Genomic DNA, 25,827 nt, shown 5'->3' on the forward strand with positions numbered 1-25,827 from the left:
TAAAGAAAATACTATAACATCCCTATAAATAATAGATCACATCATTTAACCCTTTAAGGACGCATTCAATTTTTTACTTTCAATTTGCCTGTAAACACCGAAAGTTTATAGTCACATGTCGGCTATTTAACAGAATAAATATTCACCCCTCTTTCTGTCCATAATACTGCCCACCCCTCTGCCGGAGTCAGTGATTGGAACTTGTGTAAGTGAAATAATGTTCTCCACTAAAGAAAATACTATAATGTTCCTAAAAAATAATAGAGCACATCATTTAACCCATTAAGGGCGCAGCCAATTTTTTACTTTGAATTTGCCTGTAAACCCCAGAAGTTTATAGACACATGGCGGCTATTTAATAGAATGAATATTTACCCCTCTTCCCGTCCATATTATTGCCCACCCCTCTGCCGGAGTCAGTGATTGGAACTTGTGTAAATGAAATAATGTTCTCCATTAAAGAAAATACCATAACATCCCTATAAATAATAGATCACATCATTTAACCCTTTAAGGACGCATTCAATTTTTTACTTTCAATCTGCCTGTAAACACCGAAAGTTTATAGTCACATGTCGGCTATTTAATAGAATTAATATTCACCCCTCTTCCCGTCCATATTATTGCCCACCCCTCTGCCAGAGTCAGTAATTGGAACTTGTGTAAATGAAATAATGGTCTCTATTAAAGAAAATACTATAATGTTCCTATAAATAATAGATCACATCATTTAACCCTTTAAGGGCACAGTCAATATTTTACTTTAAATTTGCCTGTAAACCCCGAAAGTTTATAGTCACATGGCGGCTATTTAATAGAATGAATATTCACCCCTCTTACCATCCATATTATTGCCCACCCCTCTGCCGGAGTCAGTGATTGGAACTTGTGTAAATGAAATAATGGCCTCCATTAAAGAAAATACTATAAAGTTCCTATAAATAATAGATCACATCATTTCACCCTTTGAGGGGGAATTCAATTTTTTTTACTTTCAATTTGCCTTTCCTTCTATCACTTTTTATTTTTTTCTCCATCAACATAGTCATATAAGGGCTTCTTTTTTTGTGGGATCATATGTAGTTAGTTCCCTTTCAGGATATGTAATTTTTATTGGTGTACATTGCTGTTAACCCCGGAAGTTTATAGTCACATGTCGGCTATTTAAAAGAATGAATATTCACCGCTCTTCCTATCAATAATACTGCTCAGTGCCCACCCCTCTGCCGGAGTCAGTGATTGGAACTTGTGTAAATAAAATAATGTTCTCCACTAAAGAAAATACTATAACATAACCATAAAATAATAGATCACATCATTTAACCCTTTAACCCTTAATACAAATAGAAAAAAAGGCTGCTTCTTTGCAAAGTGATTGTGGGATGCCTGTGATTTGTCATAGCAGCCGGGCAGTGACCTACCGATGGACCTTCCTCCTATCGCCATCTTGGTGCCTATTTCTCCTATGGGTTTCAGAAGAGATTAAAAGTTTGTACTATATAATATATATATATATATATATATATATTAAAATAGTAAAACTCACAAACAACTCCAGTTTCATGTCCTTTATTGGGACTAAAAACTGGACTGAAGACTAAGAATATTCTTTTTTTAAAAATTTAAAAAAAACTTTGAAAACTTTCGTTTCCTGCATCCGAAGATTAAAAAGTTAAGAATATTTGAAATCTCGACATCCATGAAAGTCTATTTTTTTTTAAAAAAAAAGTTTTAAACAATAAAAGAAATGCTGTAAAGAAAAAATTTCTAAATGCCAGAACTGCCATTTTGTTGGTCATTGCACAAACTCTAAAAATGCAATAAAAAAAATCAAAAAGTTGTATATCTACCCCAAAATGTGATGAGTGAATATTTATTTCATTTACACAAGTTCCAATCACTGACTCCGGCAGGGGGTGGACAGTATTTTGGCAAGAAGACTGGTGAATATTCATTCCATTAAATAGCCGGCACATGTCTATAAACTTCTGGAGTTTACAGCAATGTATACCAATAAAAGTTACACATCCTGAAAAGGACACAACTACAAATTGAAAATGTTGTCCTAAGACAATAGTAAGCGCTTGACCCAATAGTAAACTTATAATTCTGCAGCTGGTTTAAAGGCAAAAAACCACCCCAAAAAGTTGCCCAAATAAATTTACATAAATTAAATTAGAGATTTTTTAGTAAAATATCTCACAAACCAGCGCTGAAATATAAGAGGAGAGTTAATTTAATTAGTTAATTTTATTAGAACAAGAGTCCTAATTCCTACTGCTGAACAAGGACAATTATAAAAATAAAAATAAAAACTTTTTAAGCATAAAAAGACTGCAATATCGTGGGGCCCCGGCCGGCGGCAGCCACGATATGGTACAGGAATATTAAATTGACAAGGTACCTAATTCAGTTAATAAAACTCAAGGATAAATACATATGTATGTTTAAAACAGCTGTGAAAGTTCGGTCACAAAAGCAATCCAGCGGCCCATAAAGAAAAAGCAATCCTCCTACTTCAGGATACCTGCAACAAGGTTAAAGTTCTGTGCTTTGTTAAATTCTTACACGCTGCACTCAATCACGGTCCCTAGTTAGAGTTGAATATACCGCACTCCCAACGAGGAGTATAGCTCCCCAGTGTATGTTACCTGACGCCGGCACCAGTCAGGAGGGTTCCGTGAGATGTGGTCTTTGCATGGGACAGATTTTTCTCCCAGCTGAAGAGATTGAGTAATGCTGGGTCTCGATGCACAGGGATTTGAGTCCAGACACCCGGGTGCCAAATAAGAGTTGTTGAGGATGCAGGGTTAGATTATCCTGAATTGTAGGCTTCGCTGTAAGCTGCGCTGGATGCTTGATTGGGCATATACCTGCCAGAAATCCGGTAGGTCTCGTGGTCAGTGAAGAGCAAGGACAATTACGTCCACTTCACAAGCAAGGACTGAGCACAATCCGACGCGCGTTTCGGGGGCGTCACCGGTCCCCTTCCTCAAGGAATGAATATTCATTCCATTAAATAGCCGGCACATGTCTATAAACTTCTGGAGTTTACAGCAATGTATACCAATAAAAGTTACACATCCTGAAAAGGACACAACTACAAATTATTGCACAAAAAAAGAAGTCTTCATGTGACTATGTTCAGCGGGTTCAGCCGGAATTTGGATAAAGTTCAGTGTTGGACTCTGGTTTGACCTGAACCTCAATGGAATCACTAATTGGGCTGTTTGGGTCTCCACCAACAGCAGCCAGCCATAAACAGATCATTTCCAGGGTCGGGTGGACAGGATTTTTCCATATTTTTTTTTGGACTTTGCATACATGGCTGAGTACAGACTCTGCAGAAATAGGATTTTCTGCTCCTGGCTTCTTCTCTAGGGTACTCCAGGTCAATCCAGGTCCTGGAAAAATACACACCAAATCTTCTGTCAATAAATCTATTGTTTTAAAGCCTTATAAAAAGGCAAGAAATGCTCCATCTCCGAGAAGTAGAATTATCATATACATATAGTACATATTTTTCTGTATTACTGTATTACAGAATTAAAAGGTTTCAGAAAATGTAAATTTTTGCAACTTTCTCTCTGTTTTCAAGGATGAGAAAAGAGACACCGGAAGTGAATAAAGTTAGAGTTTTTTTTGTGCTATAAATTAATCTGATAATAAAAAATATATATTTTCCGACTTTTCCATTGTTTAGATTTTTGTTTTTTAGAAATCAGTCTTTATTTTCCTTTCTTTCTTAATATAAGTCGTGACTTTTGTTTTTCGAAAAGTGTGAGTGATTTATCTTCACATGTCAATACTTTTTCCTAAACGGGCATCATATTTCATTGGATCTGAAATGTTGTTTTTCTGTGTTGTTTTGTCTGAAAGAAAAAAAAGCTAAAATATCGGCTAGATGGCGGCACATAGATTTAGCCTGCAGAAGGCAATGATGTGTTCAACGCTAGTGCCCTCTGCTGGAAAGGAAAAAGAAGGCTCAGACATTTTCACATTTCTTAATGATTTTACTACAAAACCATTATTATTATTATTATTTCAAATGTCTTCATTATTTTAATTCAAAATTGTTATTATTATTTTATTATTTTCACATTTTTAATGATATTATTACAAAGCTATTATTATTATTTTATTTTATTTTTTTCACATTTCTTAATTATTTTAACACAAAAATATTATTATTACTATTATTAGTATCATATTTCTTAATTATTTGAATATAAAAAATATTAGTGGTTTCACATTTTTAATTATTGCATTACAAAACTATTATTATTTTTATTTTTTCACATTTCTTAATTATTTTAATACAAAAATATTATTTTCATGTTTTTAATGATTGTGTTACAAAATTATTATGATTATATTTCTTAATTATTTTAATCCAAAAATATTAATATTTTCACATTTAGTATTATTATTATTTATTTTTAATTATTTTCAAATGAAAATATTATTATTTTCACATTTTTATTGATTGTATTACAAAATTATTATTATTTTATCTTTTTCACATTTTTTAATGATTTAATGCAAAAAATATTATTATTTATTATTAAAATCCTGAAGAAATGTGAAAATAATAATAATAATAATAATAATAATAATAATAATAATAATAATAATAATAATATAGTATTTGCATATGCTGACTAATTGTGGGATATTTCTGTTGGCAGAAAATAGCCAAGTATATAAAATACATACATTTTTGCCTCATTTTTAATTGCGTTTTTAATGCATTTTAACCTACATTTTATTCCCCCACTCAATTGAATGAATGAAAAATGCCTTAAATACGTTGAAGGAATTGAAAAGTGGCAAATTTTTACAAAATGTGTCAAATCTGCAAGAAAGCAATAAGCAGCATGAGATTTCCGAAATGTCATTCACATTGCCGTTAATCTAAAATGCTGCAAAATCGCAACGTGTGAACAAACCCTTAATACCTTAGGGACATGTTGTTGAATATTCTATTTTTTCCAGGACACCTACAATGGCCGGGGGCCTGTTCTCCATTGACAAAAACTACTTTGAAGAACTAGGAACCTATGACTCAGGAATGGACATATGGGGTGGAGAAAATCTGGAAATGTCCTTTAGAGTAAGTATGTGTTTCATTATAGGTTTGGATCTGGTTGTATGTATAATATAAATGTAGCAATTCTGAAATTATGATCAGTTCCTTTTGTGAATGATAATAAGTTTTACAGTATTTGCATAAAGATGATGCATTACAAGGGGCTGCTGATAAGTCTTTGTCTTTACCCAGAAAGAAATGAGGTAGGACGATGAAACTTTGCATTCATTCCACATACTCTCCACTGATGACAACACACTTCTTACATCGGTATTCCACGTTCTGTAAGCCTAGCAAAAAGAAGGCTATCATTGTGCCTCAAACCAGGCATCCGTACCAGCCATGGCATCAGAAGTGGTGTAAAATTTGGTACCCTTAAGGTGTTTCTTCAGGTTTGGAAACAGATGATAGTCGGAGGGAGCTAGATCTGGTGAATAAGGTGGGGGGTCAACCAGCTGGAAGCCCAGCTCTGCCAGTTTTGCCGTGGTGGCTTGTGCAGTGTGAGCAGAGGCGCTGTCTTGCAGGAACAAGATTCCTTTGGACAGCTTGCCGCACCTTTTGGCCTTCAGAGCTGCCTTCAATTGGTCCAAAAGTTCAATGTAATACCTTGCATTGATGGTGGAACCCTTTTGAAGGTAGTCCACTAGCAGCACACCCTCCTTATCCCAAAACACAGACACTATCACCTTAGTGGCTGATTTTTGCACCCTGAACTTCTTTGGATGAGTAGAACCACTGTGCCTTCACTCTATTCACTGCTCCTTATTTTCAGGGTCATACAAATAAATCTAGGTATCATCCATAGGGACCAAGAAGTTCTTATCAGTCCAGAAATGCTGACAAATGGAGCGGGAAGTTTTTCCTCATGTTTCGCATGCTCCTCTGATCTGTTGTCAAACATTTGGGGACCCACTTTCCAGATCGCTTCCTCATTTCGAAATTTTCATAAATAATGACACAAACACATTCACGGGAAATTCTCATGATATCTGCTATTGCTTTAGCTAAAATTAGTGGATTCTCCAGTATGAGGTTGTGCACAGCATCGACGATCTCCAGAACAACAACCACTCTCGGTCGTCCATGACGTTCTTCATCATTGGTGCTAAATTGACCTGTTTTAAATTTGGCAAGCCAGTTCTTAACTGGGGAATATGAAGGGCATTGACCCCCCAATGTCTGCAACACATCACCATGAATATCCTTCACATACTTTCCATTGCAGAAACAATAATTTTATCACTCCTCTGCTCTCAGTTCCTGTGAATATCGCATTAGACTCCTGTGTTGCCCAGGGATAGGGGGTACTCAGATCCAGGCCAAGGAGTCACTTCTGTGAGTATCACGGTGGCGTGACCCCGGTCTGTGATCCCAGGCACCACAACAAAAGGGACATTATATACAGGGGAGATTTGGTAGTCTATGTTCCGTGACGCCACCCGTGGTGTGTGGTGAGGTAATGGAGTACCGCCGCTGCCGGTCACAAGATCCCGGGGATGGTAATGGGCAGCAAGGTGGTGATTTTCCCTCCACGTGTAGGGTGTTGATGTCCCGGGACCCCGGTGTGATGGATTGGGGAGTAACGGGTGCAGTCAACGGTTTGGACCGGGTGGTGCAGGAGTACTCACAGTATAAGGCAATAACTGACACGAGTCCAAGAATTAACCAAGTTGCTGGTAACTGGTGCCCACGGCTGCTGTGAGGACGGGTCCCACACCCATGTGTGTAATTCGGGTGTTTTTCTCCTGCCTGATGTCTGTGTCTGTGTCTACCGACAGTCGGCACCGGGGGACCACTACCCTCTCCCCGGTCCACTTCTGGCCCCACAAGCAGCTGGCCTATTCCTGAAGCCCTCACTACCACTTCTCCTAGCTCCCCACAGGAGCTGCTTCCAGACTTCTCCTCTCCAGCAGACTGACTACAGCTCAAACTCTGCTCTCTCCAAGCTCCTCTCTCCCCCTCCCGTTTTCCTGAGGAGGGGGCGAGTGGGGCCTGATTGGCTGGTGTGTATTTGTGTGGGAAACTCCCCAAGGGAGAGTGAGCTCTGCACCATAAAGATGTATGCAGACCTCTGTGACACCCTGGTTTTGCCAGGGCGGCACACTCCACCATTTTGTTTTCCCGCGTGCGTAGAACACTGTTGCCATAAGTAACAAACAAAATTTTGAAAACATATATTAGACACACAAGGCTTTCATGTGATGTAACATTCGTTACCATAGAAACAAAAAAAGATCACAAAGGCGAAGACTTATCATCAGCCCCTCGTACAACGGGTATTCAGAGATTGGAAGATAATCCCATATCCATAGGAGACCCAGGGTCTGGATCCCCGAGCCCAGAGCTCTGCGGCATTGTCGATTTTCCACCTTTGCTTCAATCATTGTGTAGGGGACGGCTGGAGAAAGCCAAGCTCTGTACTCCGCTTTATCCTGTGGTCCCATAGAAAATTATTGAAGTGGAGGTTGAGCATCAGCATTTCTGCTCCATTCAAGATGGGACTGGGGAAAAAAAAGCCCCATTGTCAGAGTTCAGGAGACCCATTCTCAGGATCACTGGGGTCTGTCCCCTATGAAAAAGAGATAAACTTAAATTCTGGGAAAAACCAGGACCCAATTGTCCAGCACACTTAGATGAACTTTATTGACAAGGTCTATACTGCTAAATGTAGTTATATAATTTTGGTTGTTCCCAATTCCATCAAATGTGATTTTGGCTGTTTATTAAATTGCCAAAAATGCAATGCTAAGTCAATTTAGTTACGAAAGACCAAGGTGAAGAGGAAGACCAGCCACCTTATTGCTTGATACTATCAAGATAACAGCAGAGAAGACCCTGGTGGACTTCTCTAGGCAGAGAAGACCCTGGTGGACCTATCTAGGTATAGAAGACCCTGGGGCACTTATCTAGGCTGCACAAGATTAATCTTCCTACAGAGTGTTCATCCATCAAGTCGCCATGGCTCGAGATTGAGCTGAAGGCAATAAAAAAGTTACAATGGTCAAAAAGGAAAGCTTAAAGAAGTGGTTGACTACTCAGCATAGTGGTCACACATGAATTTAAACCTCATAAAGAAGGATTTTTTCAAATACCTTGTTTGGTCAATTGTGCCTCCGAGTGGCGCTATTGCCATCCACTCATCCCCATCAGGTGCCCCGCCAGGTTCCATGACCTTTGGGATCCGGTGATATTACATCAACTTCCAGTTGACCCGACATCACCGAGGCAGTTCCAGTCTTCCTGAGTGACTGGGCTGTTGGCAGAGTTTCACCGCTTGTCACAGCTTTGTCCTTCACTGCAGAGGGCTGCAAGCAGTAGCGATGCTCGGCTGTGACGAGCAGTGAAACTCCGCCAACAGCCCAATCACTCATGGAAACTTCGGTTACCTCGGTGATGTTGGGTCAACTGGAAGTTGACGTGACATCACCGGATCCCAGAGGTCACAGAGTCCGAGGGGCACCTTATGGGAATGAGTGGACCGGAATAGTGCTGCTCAGAGGCACAAATGACCAAACAAAGTACTTGAAAAAAGCCTTCTTTATGAGGTTTAAACCGATGTGTAGCCACTATGCTGAGTAGTGAACCACACCTTTAAAGAATGGTATCTACTATGTTGATATGAACCCATAAAATGAACCATGGTGGATTGTCCTGGGAACCTGTCACCTAATTGACTCTGTCCAAACCCATGCAGCAGAATTCAGAGCCTGACCATAAAGTTTCAGCCAGGTATATTTTTCTCTGAACCGCTCCAATGTTTCAGAGAAAACACAGCATATCAAGCAATATCCAAAGACATGGCTAGTCCGGCTTATCCTAGTGCCACATTAGGTGAATGACAGGTCTCTCAATAAGTACACACACCACAGAAACCTATAAATCACCAGGATTTTGAAACTGAGCTGCCATTTTTCTGAGTCATAGAGTCAGGCAAATGGTTACCAAAAACATACAATAGTCTCATCGCTCTCAGTCTGCCGTCAAGTCCTCCTTTTCTTTTCCCCTCTCCCGTGGTGTGCATTCGCTTCACTCAAGGACATTGTTTCCAGCATGACTAGATCTTCGACCTGGAGTGGACACGGACAGAAGATGGCCCTTGTTCAAGAACAATATATTGGCCCTTTGCAGTCCAATAGTTCACAATGATGCACAGTTCCACCTGATTTGGATGTAGATGTGGGCGGCCCACTCACCTCTTGAGCCCCTGTGCGGATGGCCATGTTGAACCAATGGTATGCCCGCCCTGGTCTTGGACCTTACGGCTTACGGCACACATTTCCCGAGTGACGCTAGAGACCTCACAGCATCACGTAAGCATCGCGGCCGGATTATCACTGCCAGCATTGCTGTATTAGGAACATATTTCTGGTGATTTCTTATGAAGTCTTAATTAATCTTAGTATACAAGAAAACATTTACAAGCAGCTTGGAAGAAGAAATTGCCGTTTACCATTCATCAAGTAACACCTCATGAATATTCAGAGAGAACGTGTTAGGTTAATTGGGGATTTGTTGTGTTAATTTAAAGAGTTGCTTTCTAATCTTGTTTGATAGAACATTTGTAATATGCAGAATTATAACACTCTCCTTACCGTCTGTGTAAGGATCAGATCCGTATAAGCAAATGATTGCGCTTCACTTACATAAGAAATGTCCCTGTGCATGTACCTGACCTTTCCTGATATGAGAATCGAGAAGTTTATATGAACCAGGTAGCACGTGTACCGTCCTAAACGGCAAAAATAACATGAAAGATCCTGGTCTCTAGTGCAAAATCTGTAACGGGTCCCCTCTCCTACCATCTTGTATGGCAGAGAGACCAGGCGGTCAACCTCAGGAACCAGGGCCCGGTGGTGACTGTTATGTCCGGACCCCATTAATGATCAGACATATACCGATTTTTGATACATGAGATTGATAATACATTCAAAATTCTGCTAACTTTCTATGTACTTGACAACAGTCCCGATTTTCTCAGGACAATTCCGTGAACAGGAGTGCAAAAGGACGGACCAAAAGTGAGAGTCTGTGTCACATTTCAAGTGTGGCTAGTGTGTTCCATACAAAAGCAGTCTGACACATAACGAAAAAAACACCAAAACCACACCACAAATGGAGGGAGTGGGGCACCAGGGACACGATAACAACGGTGTGCCCTGACACTAGTGTGAGGGTAGATGGACACTTCCTATCCTCACCTGTAGCTCTCTTACTCTCCTAGCCAGTCCCTATACAGTCACTGCAACTGTCGCCGAGCATGAACCTGAGACCCTGGGAAACCCTATAGATGCTCTGACTAGTGAGAGGCAGGTTAGGTTCAATAAACCCACCTCTGCACTAATAAGACAAGAGGGTAGGGGGGACAAACGGGAAAAACTGCAACACACAAGAATAAGTCGCCTTCTGGAAAGCTCCAACTTAGCTCCTTCCAGAGAGGGGGCCACTATACAAAAATGGATTTGTATCTTCAGCAATGATTGTTGGGTAACACCTCTATTTAAATCTTAAGCGCGTGACTACAAAACTACTGCAGCTGAAGCACTCTCAGGGACTGCTGAAAAAGCTGCCAACAGCAAAACTTAATTTAACCACTTCAGTGCAAAAAAAGAAAGAAAACCACACTCAAATGCAGATAGCCAGATTCGGATGAGAGGTTCAGTCCAAAAGCAATCACCAGTCTCCAAAAACAGGGAGACGATTGTGACAGTCAGGGTGTTCTCCATAACATTTGGGAGCGTTCCTAGTGGGTAGGGCTTTTTTGAGAATAAGGTGTTTCCCCAGCTCTCCTTTGGCCTCCCAAAGAAAGTGGGTTCTGATGCCATGGTTTGATTGATGTTAAAGAATTGGTCCCAATGGATAGGGGATAACCGGGGGCTCCAAGCATTGGAATCCCTAGCAATCACCCTGATAAGATAAAATGGGCCTATCTAGAATGGAGTAAAAGTGCAGATGGTCAACTTCTGCTCATTTATTGTTTAGAGGAATACAGGAAATAGAGCAGCATTGTACTCAGCTTTCTCCAGCAGTTTCATAGGCAATGAATGGAGCAGAAATTGAGCATGAGTACCCACATCCAAGGTAGGACTCACTTCCCAAATTCACTGGTGGTGCCAGTGGTTGGACACCCAGCAATCAGCAAGTCCTATGGATAGGGGATATGTAGCACCCACGGGGCAAAGGGATCGATTGGCTCACCTTTACTCGTCGCCGGGCCGGTGATGCAGGTCTCTGCGATGTCACGGGTGGCCTGGCCTGGTTCCGTGGCCCCAAGGTGTACAGTGAAAGGGAAAGGTGATGGAGGTGGGAATGAATGTCTTGACGCCACCTGTGGTATGCGGCCAGGGATTAGCCGCCGCTGCTGTCGCTGTCCTCTTGGGCAGATGGCAGCAAAGAGGGTTTCGCTCCCCATAGGTGGAGCCTTCCCCAGAAAAATGAGGGTGGTGGGGACGGCCGGTGGCGCCGAAGAGCGGGGAGGTGGTGCCGGCAATGATAAGGACGACACCGGGGATGCGGTTCAAAATTATTTTTACTCACAGTTTGTAAGATGCCCCGGTGGTGCTGCTCTCCACCGCGATGGTCTCCAGCCGGTCCCGAGTAAATCAGAAGCAATCACCAGTGTCTGTGCAGTGTGAAACCTTCCTCCTCTGTGCTTACTTGTGGATCCATGTTGCTTGAAGCAACTTAGGGAGCCCGGTGTTTTCGTAAAGTGTCCCGTCCCGTATGCAGGTGGCGCGGATCCTCGCCGTAGGGCCTGGCTACAATCCCGACCCCGGATCCTAGGTGTCACTGTGCTCTGGGAAAATGGGTGGTGAGTGATGGGACTTGGAATCCCCATCCTCTGCAGATTCTAGTAGTCCAACATGGAGTATGTCCTACCCCAGGGCTCTGCACCCTGACTGCGCTGGCACTATGGGAATGGTTAGGCTCGACCTCAGCTACCATGTTCTCCTCTGTCTCACTAGCTCCATCGGTTGCCTCTCGCCCTTGTCTAGCCTGCCCGGTTCTAGCAGCTGATGCTCTGAAGCATTCTCTCCTGCGACCGTATTGTTCAGAGTCTCAGACTATTATAAAATGAAACTGTTTGTGTGTTCCTACTCCCACAGTGCAGCCCCCACCTTTCTGATGACTCACCAGTGGTTGTCCCAGCAACTGGGAATTTCCCTTGCTGTCTGGCTTCCTAACTTGTGCAACTATCTGAATCACTGGCTGGATGTTGTGTAAGTGAAAAACACCAGTGGTTAACCCCTTCTTACCCGGGATAAGCATTGCATCTTAAATGAGATGCAATACCCTGTGGCGACTGAAGCCTCAGGGCTGCCACAGATACATTGTCATTTTGGAAACAACCGTTTAACACCAGTGAAACTGGGGCATATGTCAGGACCTACTTTGTTTGGGAAGCAGAAGGAGATTGGGGTAAACATTCGGTGGCTTGCTGTGGCTCTCTTAGGGGTACTTTGCACACTACGACATCGCAGCTGCGATGTCGGTGTGGTCAAATCGAAAGTGATGCACATCCGGCGTCGCTGTCGACATCGGAGTGTGTAAATCGTTTTTGATATGATTAACGAGCGCAAAAGCGTCAAAATCGTATCATCGGTGTAGCATCGGTCATTTCCATAATTTCGAAAGGACCGATGTTACGATGTTGTTCCTCGTTCCTGCGGCAGCACACATCGCTGTGTGTGAAGCCACAAGAGCGAGGAACATCGCCTTACCTGCGTTCCCGGCTGCAATGAGGAAGGAAGAACGTGGGCGGGATGTTTACATCCCACTCATCTCCGCCCCCTTGCTTCTATTAGCCGCCTGCCGTGCGACGTCGCAGGGCAGGTAAGTGCATGTGAAGCTGCTGTAGCGATAATGTTCGCTACGGCAGCTATCACAAGAAATCGCAGCTGCGACGGGGGCGGGGACTATCGCGCTCGGCATCGCTACCATCGGCTTGCGATGTCGTAGTGTGCAAAGTACCCCTTAGAGTCAGCCCTGCATGCAGAACTTGGTTGCTGGTAATGAACTTATAATCTTAAAATGGTTATTCCCAACCGGACAACCCCGGCCCTAATATATGGATAGGGTATAACTTTATGTGTTTTGGAATAACCCTTCGATGTTGACTTGAATTGCTATGCTATCCAGATTTGATATGTCTGGCAAGGAGCTGCAACGTTTTTACATAGTAGGTAAAACACCATTGAAATCATGGGACATTAATGTCATTCGTTGTGTACATTGCTCCGAATCATCAGTGGTGTCAACACTCAGGGGTGGACATACTATATCATTAGTGCAACCTGTGCAGCCACATAGTGACCCATGAGGTTGAGGGTCCATTACCATTACTACCTCCAAAGCAGGTGCAATTTTGCATTTTTAGGAGCTCTTGGGTTACAAAGGGCCCATATATTGTTCTTTTACAGGGGCCCTGTTCTGTTTGTGTCCATCAGTGTCAACACAGATAAGCTGATACGGTCACGTATCAACATGAGACATTGTCCTGGAACCCAATAGATAGAGACCAGTGGGGAACCAGGGAAATGCTGGGACCGGAGCTATAGGGGATTGGGAAGCTGAGTATTATGCCTTTTTGTTGGTAGGCAACAAATTCACGGGGCTGGAAAACCCTTTTAGTTCTGCCCATTGTACGAGTGTAAAGGCCCCATTACACGCAACGACGTATCTAATGATGTATTGCCAGGGTCACGGAATCCGTGACGCACATACGGCATCGTTAGTGACGTCGCTGCGTGTGACACCAACGAGCGGCCGTTGACGATGTAAAATACTTACCAAATCGTCCATCGTTGACACTTCGTTCATTTTCAAAAAATCATTGATTGTTGAGGTCGCAGGTTGTTCGTCGTTCCCGTAGCAGCACACATCACTATGTGTGACACCCCGGGAACGCCGAACAACAGCTTACCTGCGGCTGCTGGCAATGAGGAAGGAAGGAGGTGGGCGGGATGTTACGGCCGCTCATCTCCGCCCCTCTGCTTCTATTGGGCAGCCGCTTAGTGACGCCACTGTGACGCCGCACGAACCGCCCCCTTAGAAAGGAGGCGGTTCGCTGGCCACAGCGACGTCGCTAGGCAGGTAAGTGCGTGTGAAGGCTCCTAACGATATTGTGTGCCACAGGCAGCGATTTGCCCGTGACGGGGGCGGGTACGCTCGCTAGCGATATCGCTGCGTGTAAAGCCCCCTTTACGGGCATGGCCTTGTACAATACTATGTACAACTGAATTGTTATGTCGTAAGCAAAATACGAGCAGTATAAATTTGTAATATAGCAAAAACTGTCCGGATATAACGTGTTGTCCAATGTTTTTCTCCTTAGATTTGGCAGTGCGGTGGATCGCTTGAAATTGTAACTTGTTCTCACGTCGGCCATGTGTTTCGGAAAGCGACTCCTTATACATTTCCTGGTGGGACGGGTCACGTGATCAACAAAAACAACAGAAGACTTGCAGAGGTGTGGATGGACGACTTCAAAGATTTCTTCTATATTATATCTCCGGGTAAGTGTGTGAAATTTGAGTTTGTTTATGGCCTCATATAAAGAAATCGAAAAGTTATTCCACTCTTATGATGGAAAAGACTCTATCCTGGCTCTGACCATTGGAGCTGGAGCTACAGAAGCAGCTGACATTTGCTGAACTATTCTGATTCCATAATTCCTGAAAATCCTCTGCTCCCCTTGGGGTATTGTAATCATCCTCTATTTTCAGGAGTGCACAGCTCCCCCGTCTCCTGACTTGTTTGGGGAGGGGAGTGCTCCAGAATGATTGACACTTTGCCCTAGCAACATTGTTGATTCTCTGGCACAAAATGTGCACCTTCTCATGGTGCGAACAGGGGCAGCTTTGTTTCTGCACCATCAATGGAGAACAAAAACAGCTGACTGGATCTAGTGATTCTTCAGAGCAGCGCTTATAAGCTTCTATAGCAAAGGGCTTGTAATCGCTGCACTATTTGGCTAAAGGCCCCGTTACACGCAACAACATATCTAACGATATATTGCCGGGGTCACGGATCCCGTGACGCACATCCGGCATCATTAGTGTCGTCGTTCCGTGTGACACCAACGAGCGGCCGTTAACGATGGAAAATACTCACCAAATCATCCATCGTTGACACGTCGTTAATTTTCAAAAAATCATTGATTGTTGAGGACGCAGGTTGTTCGTCGTTCCCGAGGCAGCACACATCGCTACGTGTGACACCTCAGGAACGACTAACTACAGCTTACCTGCAGCCGCCGGCAATGAGGAAGGAAGGGGGTGGGCGGGATGTTACGGCCGCTCATCTCTGCTCCTCCGCTTCTATTGGGCGGCCGCTTAGTGATGCCACTGTGACGCCGCACGAACCTCCCCCTTAGAAAGGAGGCGGTTCGCTGGTCACAGCGACATCGCTAAGCAGGTAAGTCCGTGTGACGGCTCCTAACGATATTGTGCGCCACGGGCAGCGATTTGCCCGTGCCACACAAACGACAGGGGCAGGTACGCTCGCTAGTGATATCGCTGCGTGTAAAGCCCCTTTAAGACCTCCTTCACAGATCAGTGATTCTGGTACGTATGCAACAGTTTTTATACGTACCAGAATCAAGCACATACGCAGACCCATTAAAATCAATGGTTCTGTGCACACATCAGTGATTTTTCACTGACCGTGTCTCCGTGTGGCGTACACGCGTGTCCGTGTTCCCACACGGAGACATGTCTGTTTTTTCTAGCGCCATTACTGATGTCCCACGGACCATACTATCGTGTGATCTGTGAAACACGTACCAGAAAAATATGGACATTGAAAATAAAAAGCTTTTTATACTCATCTTCTCCAACGATGCTGTCTCTGGTTGCTGCTGCCTGTTGCTTCCAGCCTGGCTAATTATTCTCATGCATATGCATTGCACAGCCGACCCGGAAGTAGCTGCAGTGGTGAGAGACACAGAGGCGGCCGGAAACAGCATGCGTGAGAGTTCAGCACCACGGACAGCAGGAGCGGGGACAGGTGAGTTTGTCTCCATATGCTAACACAGATCACGGATAGCACATGGAGAACACACGTGTGCCATGAATCATGGCACACGGATGGAAATATGCATTTTTAACACGTCAGTAAAAACGTCTGTGTTGTTCACTGACGTGTGAAACCAGCCTAAGAGACCGATTACCTCTGATAGACTTGTGTGAAAGCCAGTAAAAAAGGCAAAAAGCGACAAGCAATGGAATTCAAAGCCCTCACTTCTAAAGAACAGAGAGGAGTTTTTAATAAGAGGTTATGAATTTATGATGTAGAAAACACACTCTTAACAGTCATAGGCACTAATTCATCATTTTGCACCAGAATTCTGGAATAAAGCTCTTTAAAATATCTCTTGTATTTGCACAAAAAAATGTGTAACTTATAGCATTTTTATGCTAGGCTCTGTCTACTTTTTGAAAGGTGGGTGGAGCTTAGTGGGAAAGGGCGTGGTCAAGAGCAGGTTTCAAATTAATCATAATCTGTACACAAAGGTTTCTCAAATTATGATAAATAATGTACTCCAGTCACTTATTGGAGTACATTACAATGCTGGTGTACAGCACTTCAGTCAATCACTGAGTGTAATGCCAGAGCGTATAGACACTCAGCGTGCAGTGCAACACAAGGGTAACAATGGAAAAGGAAGAGAAGGAAGGCCATGGTGATAGAGAGAGGGGACACCTCCTGCATCTTACCTGAGTTTGTACCCTATGCACCCTAATGTCCCTATATAGGTCCTTTCCTCCGTCACCATCACGTACCTAGGCCCTTGCTTATCCTAAACTCACTCTGGCTAGTGAGAAGGCTGACGAGAACACTAGTCTCATCAGTGCAATAATACAACACAAGAGAAGGGAGACAGACAGAAGGAAATAGACACAAAAAGGAAAACACTCCAAGGTCCTCCTGTTGAGGAGAGCCATTGGATCAAATAGTCAATTAACCTCTTAACAGGGGATTGTGGGAAATATATCAATTTGCCTTACATGAGCCAGGTTTTCAAATACAACTAAGATGGTCACCGATGATATCATAGATCCTTCGATCAACATGGATCCACCAGATGACGTCCCTCCCATCAGCATCACCATGGATCCGTCCAATGACGTCATAGACCCACCTACAATGATGCCCACCAATCAGCTCATGAACTAACACATTGTTCAACCCACTGACCAGTGAACACATCCAAGTATGCCCACTGTAGGGCGGACCATGCCTCTTTTCCTAGTTTTTTATAAATCTCTCAGAGTCTGGCTCGACTTTGACAAGGAAAGATGAATATCTGACTGTGTGTCTGATCTCATTTTTCAAGCATGCACTCAATCCACACCAATTAGAATCAGGCAGTAGGCAACTTGTGGAACTTTGTAGGAGTTCACCCTAACATTAATGATGACACACGTTGGGCACCATTAATGTTAGGGTGAACTTTTACAAAGTTCCATAAGTTGCCTACTGCCTGATTCTAATTGGTGTGGATCGAGTGCATGTTTGAAAAATGAGATCAGACGCATAGTCACATATTCATCTTTCCTCGACCAAAGTCGGCCGAGACTGAGAGATTTATTCAAGAACATGCTCTTATAAAAACTAGGAAAAGGGGCATGGTCAGCCCTACAGTGGGCATACTTGGATGTGTACATTGGTCAGTGGGTTGAAGAATATGTTAGTCCATGAGCTGATTGGTGGGCGTCATCGTAGGCAGGTCTATGACGTCATTGGATGGATCCATGGTGATGGTGATGGGAGGGACGTCATCTGGTGGATCCATGCCGATGGGAGGGTCTATGATGTCATCGGTGGCTATCTTAGTTAAATTTGAAAACCTTGCTCATGTAAGGCAAATTGACACATTTCCCACAATCCCTTGTCAAGAGGTTAATCAAGTATTTGATCTAATGGCTCTCCTCAACACTCCAGTGCAGCCAATCACCACAGCCGCAATTATCACAACTGCTCATCTTCTTCCAGAGACAGGCTCTTTCTAAACTGCTCAGCATAAGAATGAGATTCTATAACCGGCATCACATGGTAAGACACATGATTTTTTTTATAGCGAAGGGGAGTGGTCACAAAAGAGCTGCACCTGAAATTAAGGCTACAAAGGACAGCCAAATAGGAAAGAGTCCTTAACGCCTACAACACTAAAATATTAGATTCACTCAAGTACAAGTTGTAGTCATGCGAACAATAAGGTGTTGTGATCTTCTGGTCTCAGACTTGCCAGAGGTCTCCTCAGAGCATCTCAGACTCTTCTCGGGCAGAGTCGCTAAAGTCACTGATTGTCTGTGGCTGTCAATGTGATGTCAGCACTGCAGAAAAAAAAAGACACCGGGAGCTGCGGTGGACACTATGGCATCTTATTCCATCATAAGTTTCATAAAGACTGGCCTGGAAATAACTAGTCTTGATGGATTCGGGCTGCCTACTGCCACCACTAGAGGGAGCTCATTGCTATGAGATTTTGCATTAAGTAGTTTTCCTTGTGGGATGTGCCAGGACTTACTAATTGTGGAGAGTATGACCTGCAGACTAGTTTTTCAGAAAATATTTGTGCCAATTTTTCTTGATTCCTTGGGACAAAATTTATATAAATTTGTATTAAAAAAAAAGTATTTCATGAAAGTTTTTGGATGCAGATATATCATGTGATTTGTGGTTCCTATGTGATTAAAGGAGTTTGTCTGAACTTCAGGACCTTGGATGAATGACTTAGATTAAGGCATAATAAGGGATAAGTATTTACATCTCACTGATAATGTGATGACTAATAGGTCCCCTGATTGCTTTTACGGTACGGAAGAAACTTTCTCGACTAATATTCACTGTTCCCTATAGTTATATTCAAGTGCAAAGCAGAAATCTAATAATTCTCCATTACCTCCTGGCAGCTTCTGCATAATTCTCCGTTAAAATTGCATTTTAATTATTGCAGGTTAAGGAGAGTTTAAGCTTTCTGAAGAAGGTTACAGGAGAGCCGGTATTAATTAGTGTGAAGAAAAGGGGAAATATTTGAATACAATTACATCAACAATTCAGCATTTAGTCGAGCAGACGCTGATTTCCCCGGGTGTTAATGCACAAACAATCCTTCATGCGGAAATTTTTAGAAACATTTCTCATAGACCATGATTTGCTGCCTTTCCCTGGTGCTTCGAGTGTATGCGCACAAAACGTCTTATTCTAGCTGATTCTGCTCTAAAACCCTCCCAAAAAACAGCCCAGAAAACGCTCTAAAGAATAAACATAAGCATTTCTTTTTAAGAATAACTCGCTGTTCATGTTTTCAGCCTTTTGGGGGTCTTTTACTCAGTTCATAGGAAGGAAAAGAGGTCAGATCCCCATTAGTCTTCCACCTGGATAGGATCACAGCCAACATTCGGAGCCACCCAGGTTAGGGTTGGGAAACAATGATTTGGAAGGAAGGAAGCCTGCAGGGATGAAGTTGAGGATGATTGTAGACAAAACACTTATTTTACTTTTTCTTAAACAGCATAGCAACAGGTATGCCACAAGACCTTGGCTAGACCTACGTGTTTTTTTCTGATAGACCATGATTTGCTGCCTTTACTTGGTGCTTTGAGTGTATGTGCACAAGGCGTCTTATTCTAGCTGATTCTGCTCTAAAACCCTCTCAAACTAGAGCCCAGAAAATGCTCTAAAGAATGAACATAAGCGTTTCTATTTAAAAACGACTCTAAGTTCATATTTTAAGCCATTTGAGGGTCTTTTCATCAATTCAAAGGAAGGAAAAGAGGTCAGCTCCTCATTAGTTGTCCACCTGGATAGGATCACAGTCAATGTCCGGAGCCGCCCAGGCTAGGGTTGGAAAACAATGAATTGGAAGGAAGGAAATCTGCAGTGATGACGTTGAGGTTGATTGTAGACAAAAAACTAATTTTAATTTTTCCTTAAAAAGCATAGCAACAGGTATGCCACAAGACCTTGGCTAGACCTACAAGTTTTTTTCTAATAGACCATGATTTGCAGCCTTTCCTTGGTGCTTCGAGTGTATGTGCACAAGATGTTTTATTCTAGCTGATTCTGCTCTAAAACCCTCTCAAACTAGAGCCCAAAAAATGCTCTAAAGAATGAACATAAGTGTTTCTATGTAAAAATGACTCGCAGTTCATATTTTAAGCCATTTGAGGGTCTTTTAATCAATTCAAAGGAAGGAAAAGAGGTCAGATCCCCATTAGTCTTCCACCTGGATAGGATCACATCCAACGTTCGGAGCCACCCAGGTTAGGGTTGGGAAACAATGATTTGGAAGGAAGGAAGCCTGCAGGGATGAAGTTGAGGATGATTGTAGACAAAACACTTATTTTACTTTTTCTTAAAAAGCATAGCAACAGGTATGCCACAAGACCTTGGCTAGACCTACGTGTTTTTTTCTGATAGACCATGATTTGCTGCCTTTACTTGGTGCTTTGAGTGTATGTGCACAAGGCGTCTTATTCTAGCTGATTCTGCTCTAAAACCCTCTCAAACTAGAGCCCAGAAAATGCTCTAAAGAATGAACATAAGCGTTTCTATGTAAAAACGACTCTAAGTTCATATTTTAAGCCATTTGAGGGTCTTTTCATCAATTCAAAGGAAGGAAAAGAGGTCAGCTCCTCATTAGTTGTCCACCTGGATAGGATCACAGTCAATGTCCGGAGCCGCCCAGGCTAGGGTTGGAAAACAATGAATTGGAAGGAAGGAAATCTGCAGTGATGACGTTGAGGTTGATTGTAGACAAAAAACATATTTAAATTTTTTGTTAAAAAGCATAGCAACAGGTATGCCACAAGACCTTGGCTAGACCTACGCATTTTTTTCTGATAGACCATGATTTGCTGCCTTTCCTTGGTGCTCCGAGGGTATGTGCACACAGCGACTTTCTCCAGCTGATTCTGCTCAAAAACCCGCCCAAAAAAGAGCCCAGAAAACACTCTAAAGAATGAACATAAGTGTTTCTCTGTAAAATCAACTCGCTATTCATGTTTTCAGCCGTTTGAGGGTCTTTTAATTCATAGGGTCAGCTCACTGTTAGTCATCCACCTGGATAGGATGACAGCCAATGTCCGGAACCGCCCAGGTTAGGGTTGAAAAACAATGAATCAGAAGGAAGGAAATATGCAGTGATGAAGGTGAGGGTGACAGAGCAGAAGAGAAAAAGGTGCTCTGTTGATGTGAAGCTGCTGAATTAGTGACCATTCTGAGCCAGTGCTGGATAGAAAAGGGAGGCAGTTAGCAACTACCTGCTAGTTCTGAAGCCCATAAAATTGTCACTGACAACCCCTTTAACCAAATTAGAGAACATTTTATGAGAGAGGGGGGGAAACATCTGTACTTTAGAAAGTGTCTATTAAAAGTGGAAAGATGTGACACCTGACTGCTGGATCAACAAGAAAACCTTAGAAAAATAGTATTGGAGGGTTCTGACCAGAGAAGCAACACAGATTTTTCAAGTCACTTTTCTCATTTATCCTTTGTGGTAAATGATGGTTTTTGCATAAAATTTTTCAGACTGAGTTCATGAATTTTGTGCAATCTTGTCATTTTTGTCTTTCTCCTGTTTTGCAACTTTACAACATAAAAAGTTGTATGTTTCTCTAAATGGCACAACATTTTCACCAAAACATCTGGTGCATAAATAAAATCACTCCGGAAGTAGGGCGGATAGTGTGAATTTGCACCACATTTTGTAAGTGCAAAAAAGTTGGAATTGATTAATCAGCTAAAAAAACATCTGGGAAAACAAAAAAACAAACAAAAGAAAACAAACGCATAATAGTGAATCATGAAAACAGGCGAATGCGTGTAACATAGGCTGTAGAAGAATAGGACGCAAATAAAAAAACAGGCAAAAAGAATACCCAAAACGTAGACAAAAAAGGAGCTAATGCAATAATGACACAGGCCCTTAGGTTTGCATAGGATCAGTAGGCATAGTATGGTAGAAGATTTTAACTCAGGACTTATTGCGCAGTTGTTCCATTGGGTGATTTGCATGTAGTGCTGCTTTAGTAGGTATGTCAACGGCAAGTACACTACTCTATTCAGCCTGACTATAAATATTGTGCGATGAATGTGAGATGAGAAGGTGTCCAATAACTGGCAATATGTTTACATGGGCGGCCTAATAGTTGTGCAACCTGGGCCATTGGAAATGCTATTGGTGCTGTTTAAAGGGGTTCTCTGTAGAGCTGAGTGAACTCAAGCCCAAGTCGTGGTAAACACAGACTTTATAAAAAAAAACAGAGTTCGGGTGTCTTACGTATGCAAAACACTCACGTGACCATCGCTGTGCTCGGGTATGCTCGGTGCTCAGCCCAGTGTGAGCTGCTTGCAGTGTCTGACCAGATTGCACTGTGGGTAACAACAGCATGATCGGATATTGTTATGCTAGGTACAGGGAAGTATCAAGTGCACGGTGAAAGGTGAGGGAAGAGAAACCTTGTGTTTAGGAAAGGGGGAGATGGTGACCCCTGACTGAACCTACTGCTGGTCCCTGGGGTGCCTCACCACCCTTGATAGGTTCCACACCTATGCGCCAAGCCAGATACCTGACCCTAAGTATTCCTAATGCTAGACCCTAAACAGGGAATGGGTGGGATGAGGTCTTTATTAACCCAACTAAACACTAAAGAAGACACAAGAGGGACACACAGAGGGAAAAATGCATAAACTACTTATCTACAGATGACTCAGGTAGACGTTCAGCAGCGTTTTGAGCAATGATACCATAGAGGAGTACAAACCACCTGCTTGCAACCTAGACTTGAAGGAACTGAAAATATCACTAGCACCAGATCAAGAAAGGAAGAGTTATTTAAGCACCAAGAGAATACTGATGATCATCAGCTGGGTGGAAGGTGAGCTCCTGCTGGGTTCAAAAGGGAGGGAGATTAATCCAGCAGGAAAGCTACCGATACCTAAACGCTATGACCTTCTATGGCCAGAAACCAAATGACTGTCTGTCATCCATGACACACCTGTGACAGATATAGTGTGCACCAAACAAAAAAAAATGGAAAATCCCCACCTATCCGACCCCGAAAGGGACCTGTTTATGGCTGGCTGCATGTGGGCAGAGACCCGCTGAATTAGTGACTTCCATTGAGGTTCAGATCAAGTCTGAGTCCTAAACCGAACTTTATCTAAAGTCTGGCTGAAGCGGCCGACCCGAACGTCCACACGTCCGCTCATCTCTAGTTGTCAACTCCCAAGAGTAAAGTCTGCAGTAACTCCATGTGACTGTAGACTGCCAAACCGTGACAGATGCACATACCGTCACTATTCCCGTGTATTTCCAATGTGGGTGGATATTATATGGTCACTATGGTGCAATAGACAGTACCATACAACCTCAGTGCAGTCCTGTACGTATATACAGCCTCCTCGTATCTACTATTCTCAGTCCTGCCAGTCAGTGATTACATTCTGCCCATCTTATGGTTACTTAATAAAAAAAAAGCAACAACTGGCAAATAATTTAGAGAATTATTAAAAACGCATTAAAAACTGATTTATCTTTCTGTCCTTATTGATCAGTTCGCTCCTTCTGTAGCTAAGTGCCTATTGATTAGCGCCAGAGGGAACGCACACCGAACGCTTATCCGCGATCAATAGAAATTAAATCTCTTCCGTCCAGTTCAATTGTCTGCGCCCAAACTTCAAATTACCTTTATATCATTGAAATATGCATAAAAAAATGAGACGTTAATGACGGCGCAAATGTAATTAAGCGCCGAATGACTTATGCGCCCGGCACGCTGCTGCATGCACTTTGGAGTCAGCTTTAAAATATGGAGTTTTATTGGATATTTTTTTTAAAGGCATAGCCGAGTATTTGCAATATGGATATTAATTAACTTCTAGCGCCCTTTAGTGTTTCTGAGAGATATATTATAAATACCGATGACTTATCTATTAAATTGAGGAAGACATTAGGGGCAAATGCTCTCCATGATTGTCAACCCATGTGCAATGGAGCGGCAGAGAAGCCAGCACCCTATGGAGACTGTGATGTTTTAAATATCACATCGTATTAATCTGTGCGGAACCTAATGTGACATTGCCGCCAACACCCCGCACCTCCGCTGATCAGCTGTTCTCGGTGCCGGTGGCAGCAGGAAATGCTCAGTTCCGGACCTGCTCCATCTTCTGATATTGGCCACAGATGTTTACGGCACATCTGCCTCCCATTCTAATCTATAGGAGGCGGATGTGCAGTACCCGGCCGCAGTCGCAAGCAGAAAACTGAGCAGATCCGGAACTGAGCATTTGCGGCTGCCTGCTGCCACCGCCGGACCCAAGTACAGCTGATCGGTCGGGGTGCGGAGTGTTGGACCCCGGGTGATCAGACATTGATGACCTATCTTAAGGATAGGCCTTCAATATAAAAGTAGTGGAGAACGTCTTTAAAGGCTGCTTTACACGCAGTGACATCGCTAGCGATGTCGCTCGTGGAAGCACCTGCCCCTGTCGTTTGTGCATCACCGGCAAATCGCTGCCCGTGTCGCACAATCTTGCTAGGCCCCATCACACAGACTTAGGGGTGCTTTACACGTTGCGACATCGCTTCCGAAATATCATCAGGGTCACGTCGTTAGTAACGCACATCCAGCGCCGGTAGCGACATTGCAAAGTGTAAATCCTAGGTACGACGATAAACGATCGCAGAAGCGTCGAAAATCGGTGATCTGTGTAGCGTCGTACATTTTCATAATGTCGATGCGACCGCAGGTACGATGTTGTTTGTAGTTCCTGCAGCTCCACAAATATCGCTGTGTGTAAACCCACAGGAGTGACAAACATCTCCTTACCTGCGGAAGGAAGGAAATGGGTCGGATGTTATGTCCCACTCATCTCCGCCCCTCCGTTTCTATTAGCCGGCCGATTAGTGATGTCGCGGTGATGTCGCTGTGACGCCGAACGCATCTCCCCCTTGAAGGAGGGATTGTTCGGCAGTCATAGCGACGTCGCCGAGCAGGTATGTGCGTGTGAAGCTGCCGTAGCGATAATGTTGGCTACGGCAGCAATCACCACATATCGCATGTGCGACAGGGGTGGGTGCTATCGCGCTCGACATCGCTAGCATCAGCTAACCGACGTCCACAATGACCAATGAGATTTTGAAAATGAACAATGTGTCAACGATCAACGAGTATTTTTGATCGTTAACACTCGCTAAGAGCTGTTACACACAACAACGTCGCTAACGACGCCGGATGTGCATCACGAATTCCGTGACCCGGACAACATATCGTTAGATATGTCGGTGCGTGTAAAGCCCCCTTTAGAATGCATTTGCTAGTTTGAGAATGCGACAGATGAGATCTGATCACCGGTCCTCCTGTTAGGGGGTTCCTGAAAAATGCTGGAGTTCCGTATTGACTTCCATCATGGTTGTTACTCAAGTTGAGCCCATCCGAGATGTCTGACCTTCTTGATTCAAGTAATGAGCACTCGAGCATTTTAGTGCTCATAGAACAGTCATAGGAAGATGTAGGTTTTGGATGAATAATGTCAGATTGGTGTCACGGTCGTCTCTCTGTTGTACAGACTAGTGACAGGTTTTGGGCCAGAGTCTCTTTGCTTTGAGACTCTGCAGATTAAATGTATTCCCTTTCCTTTTGGAGGAGAGGGTTAATGTTGGTATTCCTTGCCAGCAAGCATTCTCATTACCTTCCCAGGTGTTTCCGGTTTGGGACCACTCCCAATCCCTA

General features: G+C 43.2%; 1 protein-coding gene across 5 annotated transcripts in view; it reads left to right on the top strand.

Moving 5' to 3' along the window:
* The window catches only part of GALNT13 (polypeptide N-acetylgalactosaminyltransferase 13), a 455,667-nt gene that overhangs the window by 227,448 nt on the left and 202,392 nt on the right, over positions 1-25,827 (top strand). For all 5 annotated transcript variants that reach the window (XM_075317226.1, XM_075317227.1, XM_075317230.1 and 2 more), the window contains exons 6-7: positions 4,996-5,113; positions 14,421-14,601. In XM_075317226.1, coding sequence (XP_075173341.1) covers positions 4,996-5,113; positions 14,421-14,601 — 299 coding nt within the window. The remainder of the gene's footprint in view (positions 1-4,995; positions 5,114-14,420; positions 14,602-25,827) is intronic.

This window comes from Anomaloglossus baeobatrachus, chromosome 7 (genome assembly GCF_048569485.1).
Source record: "Anomaloglossus baeobatrachus isolate aAnoBae1 chromosome 7, aAnoBae1.hap1, whole genome shotgun sequence".
Lineage (NCBI taxonomy): Eukaryota > Metazoa > Chordata > Amphibia > Anura > Aromobatidae > Anomaloglossus > Anomaloglossus baeobatrachus.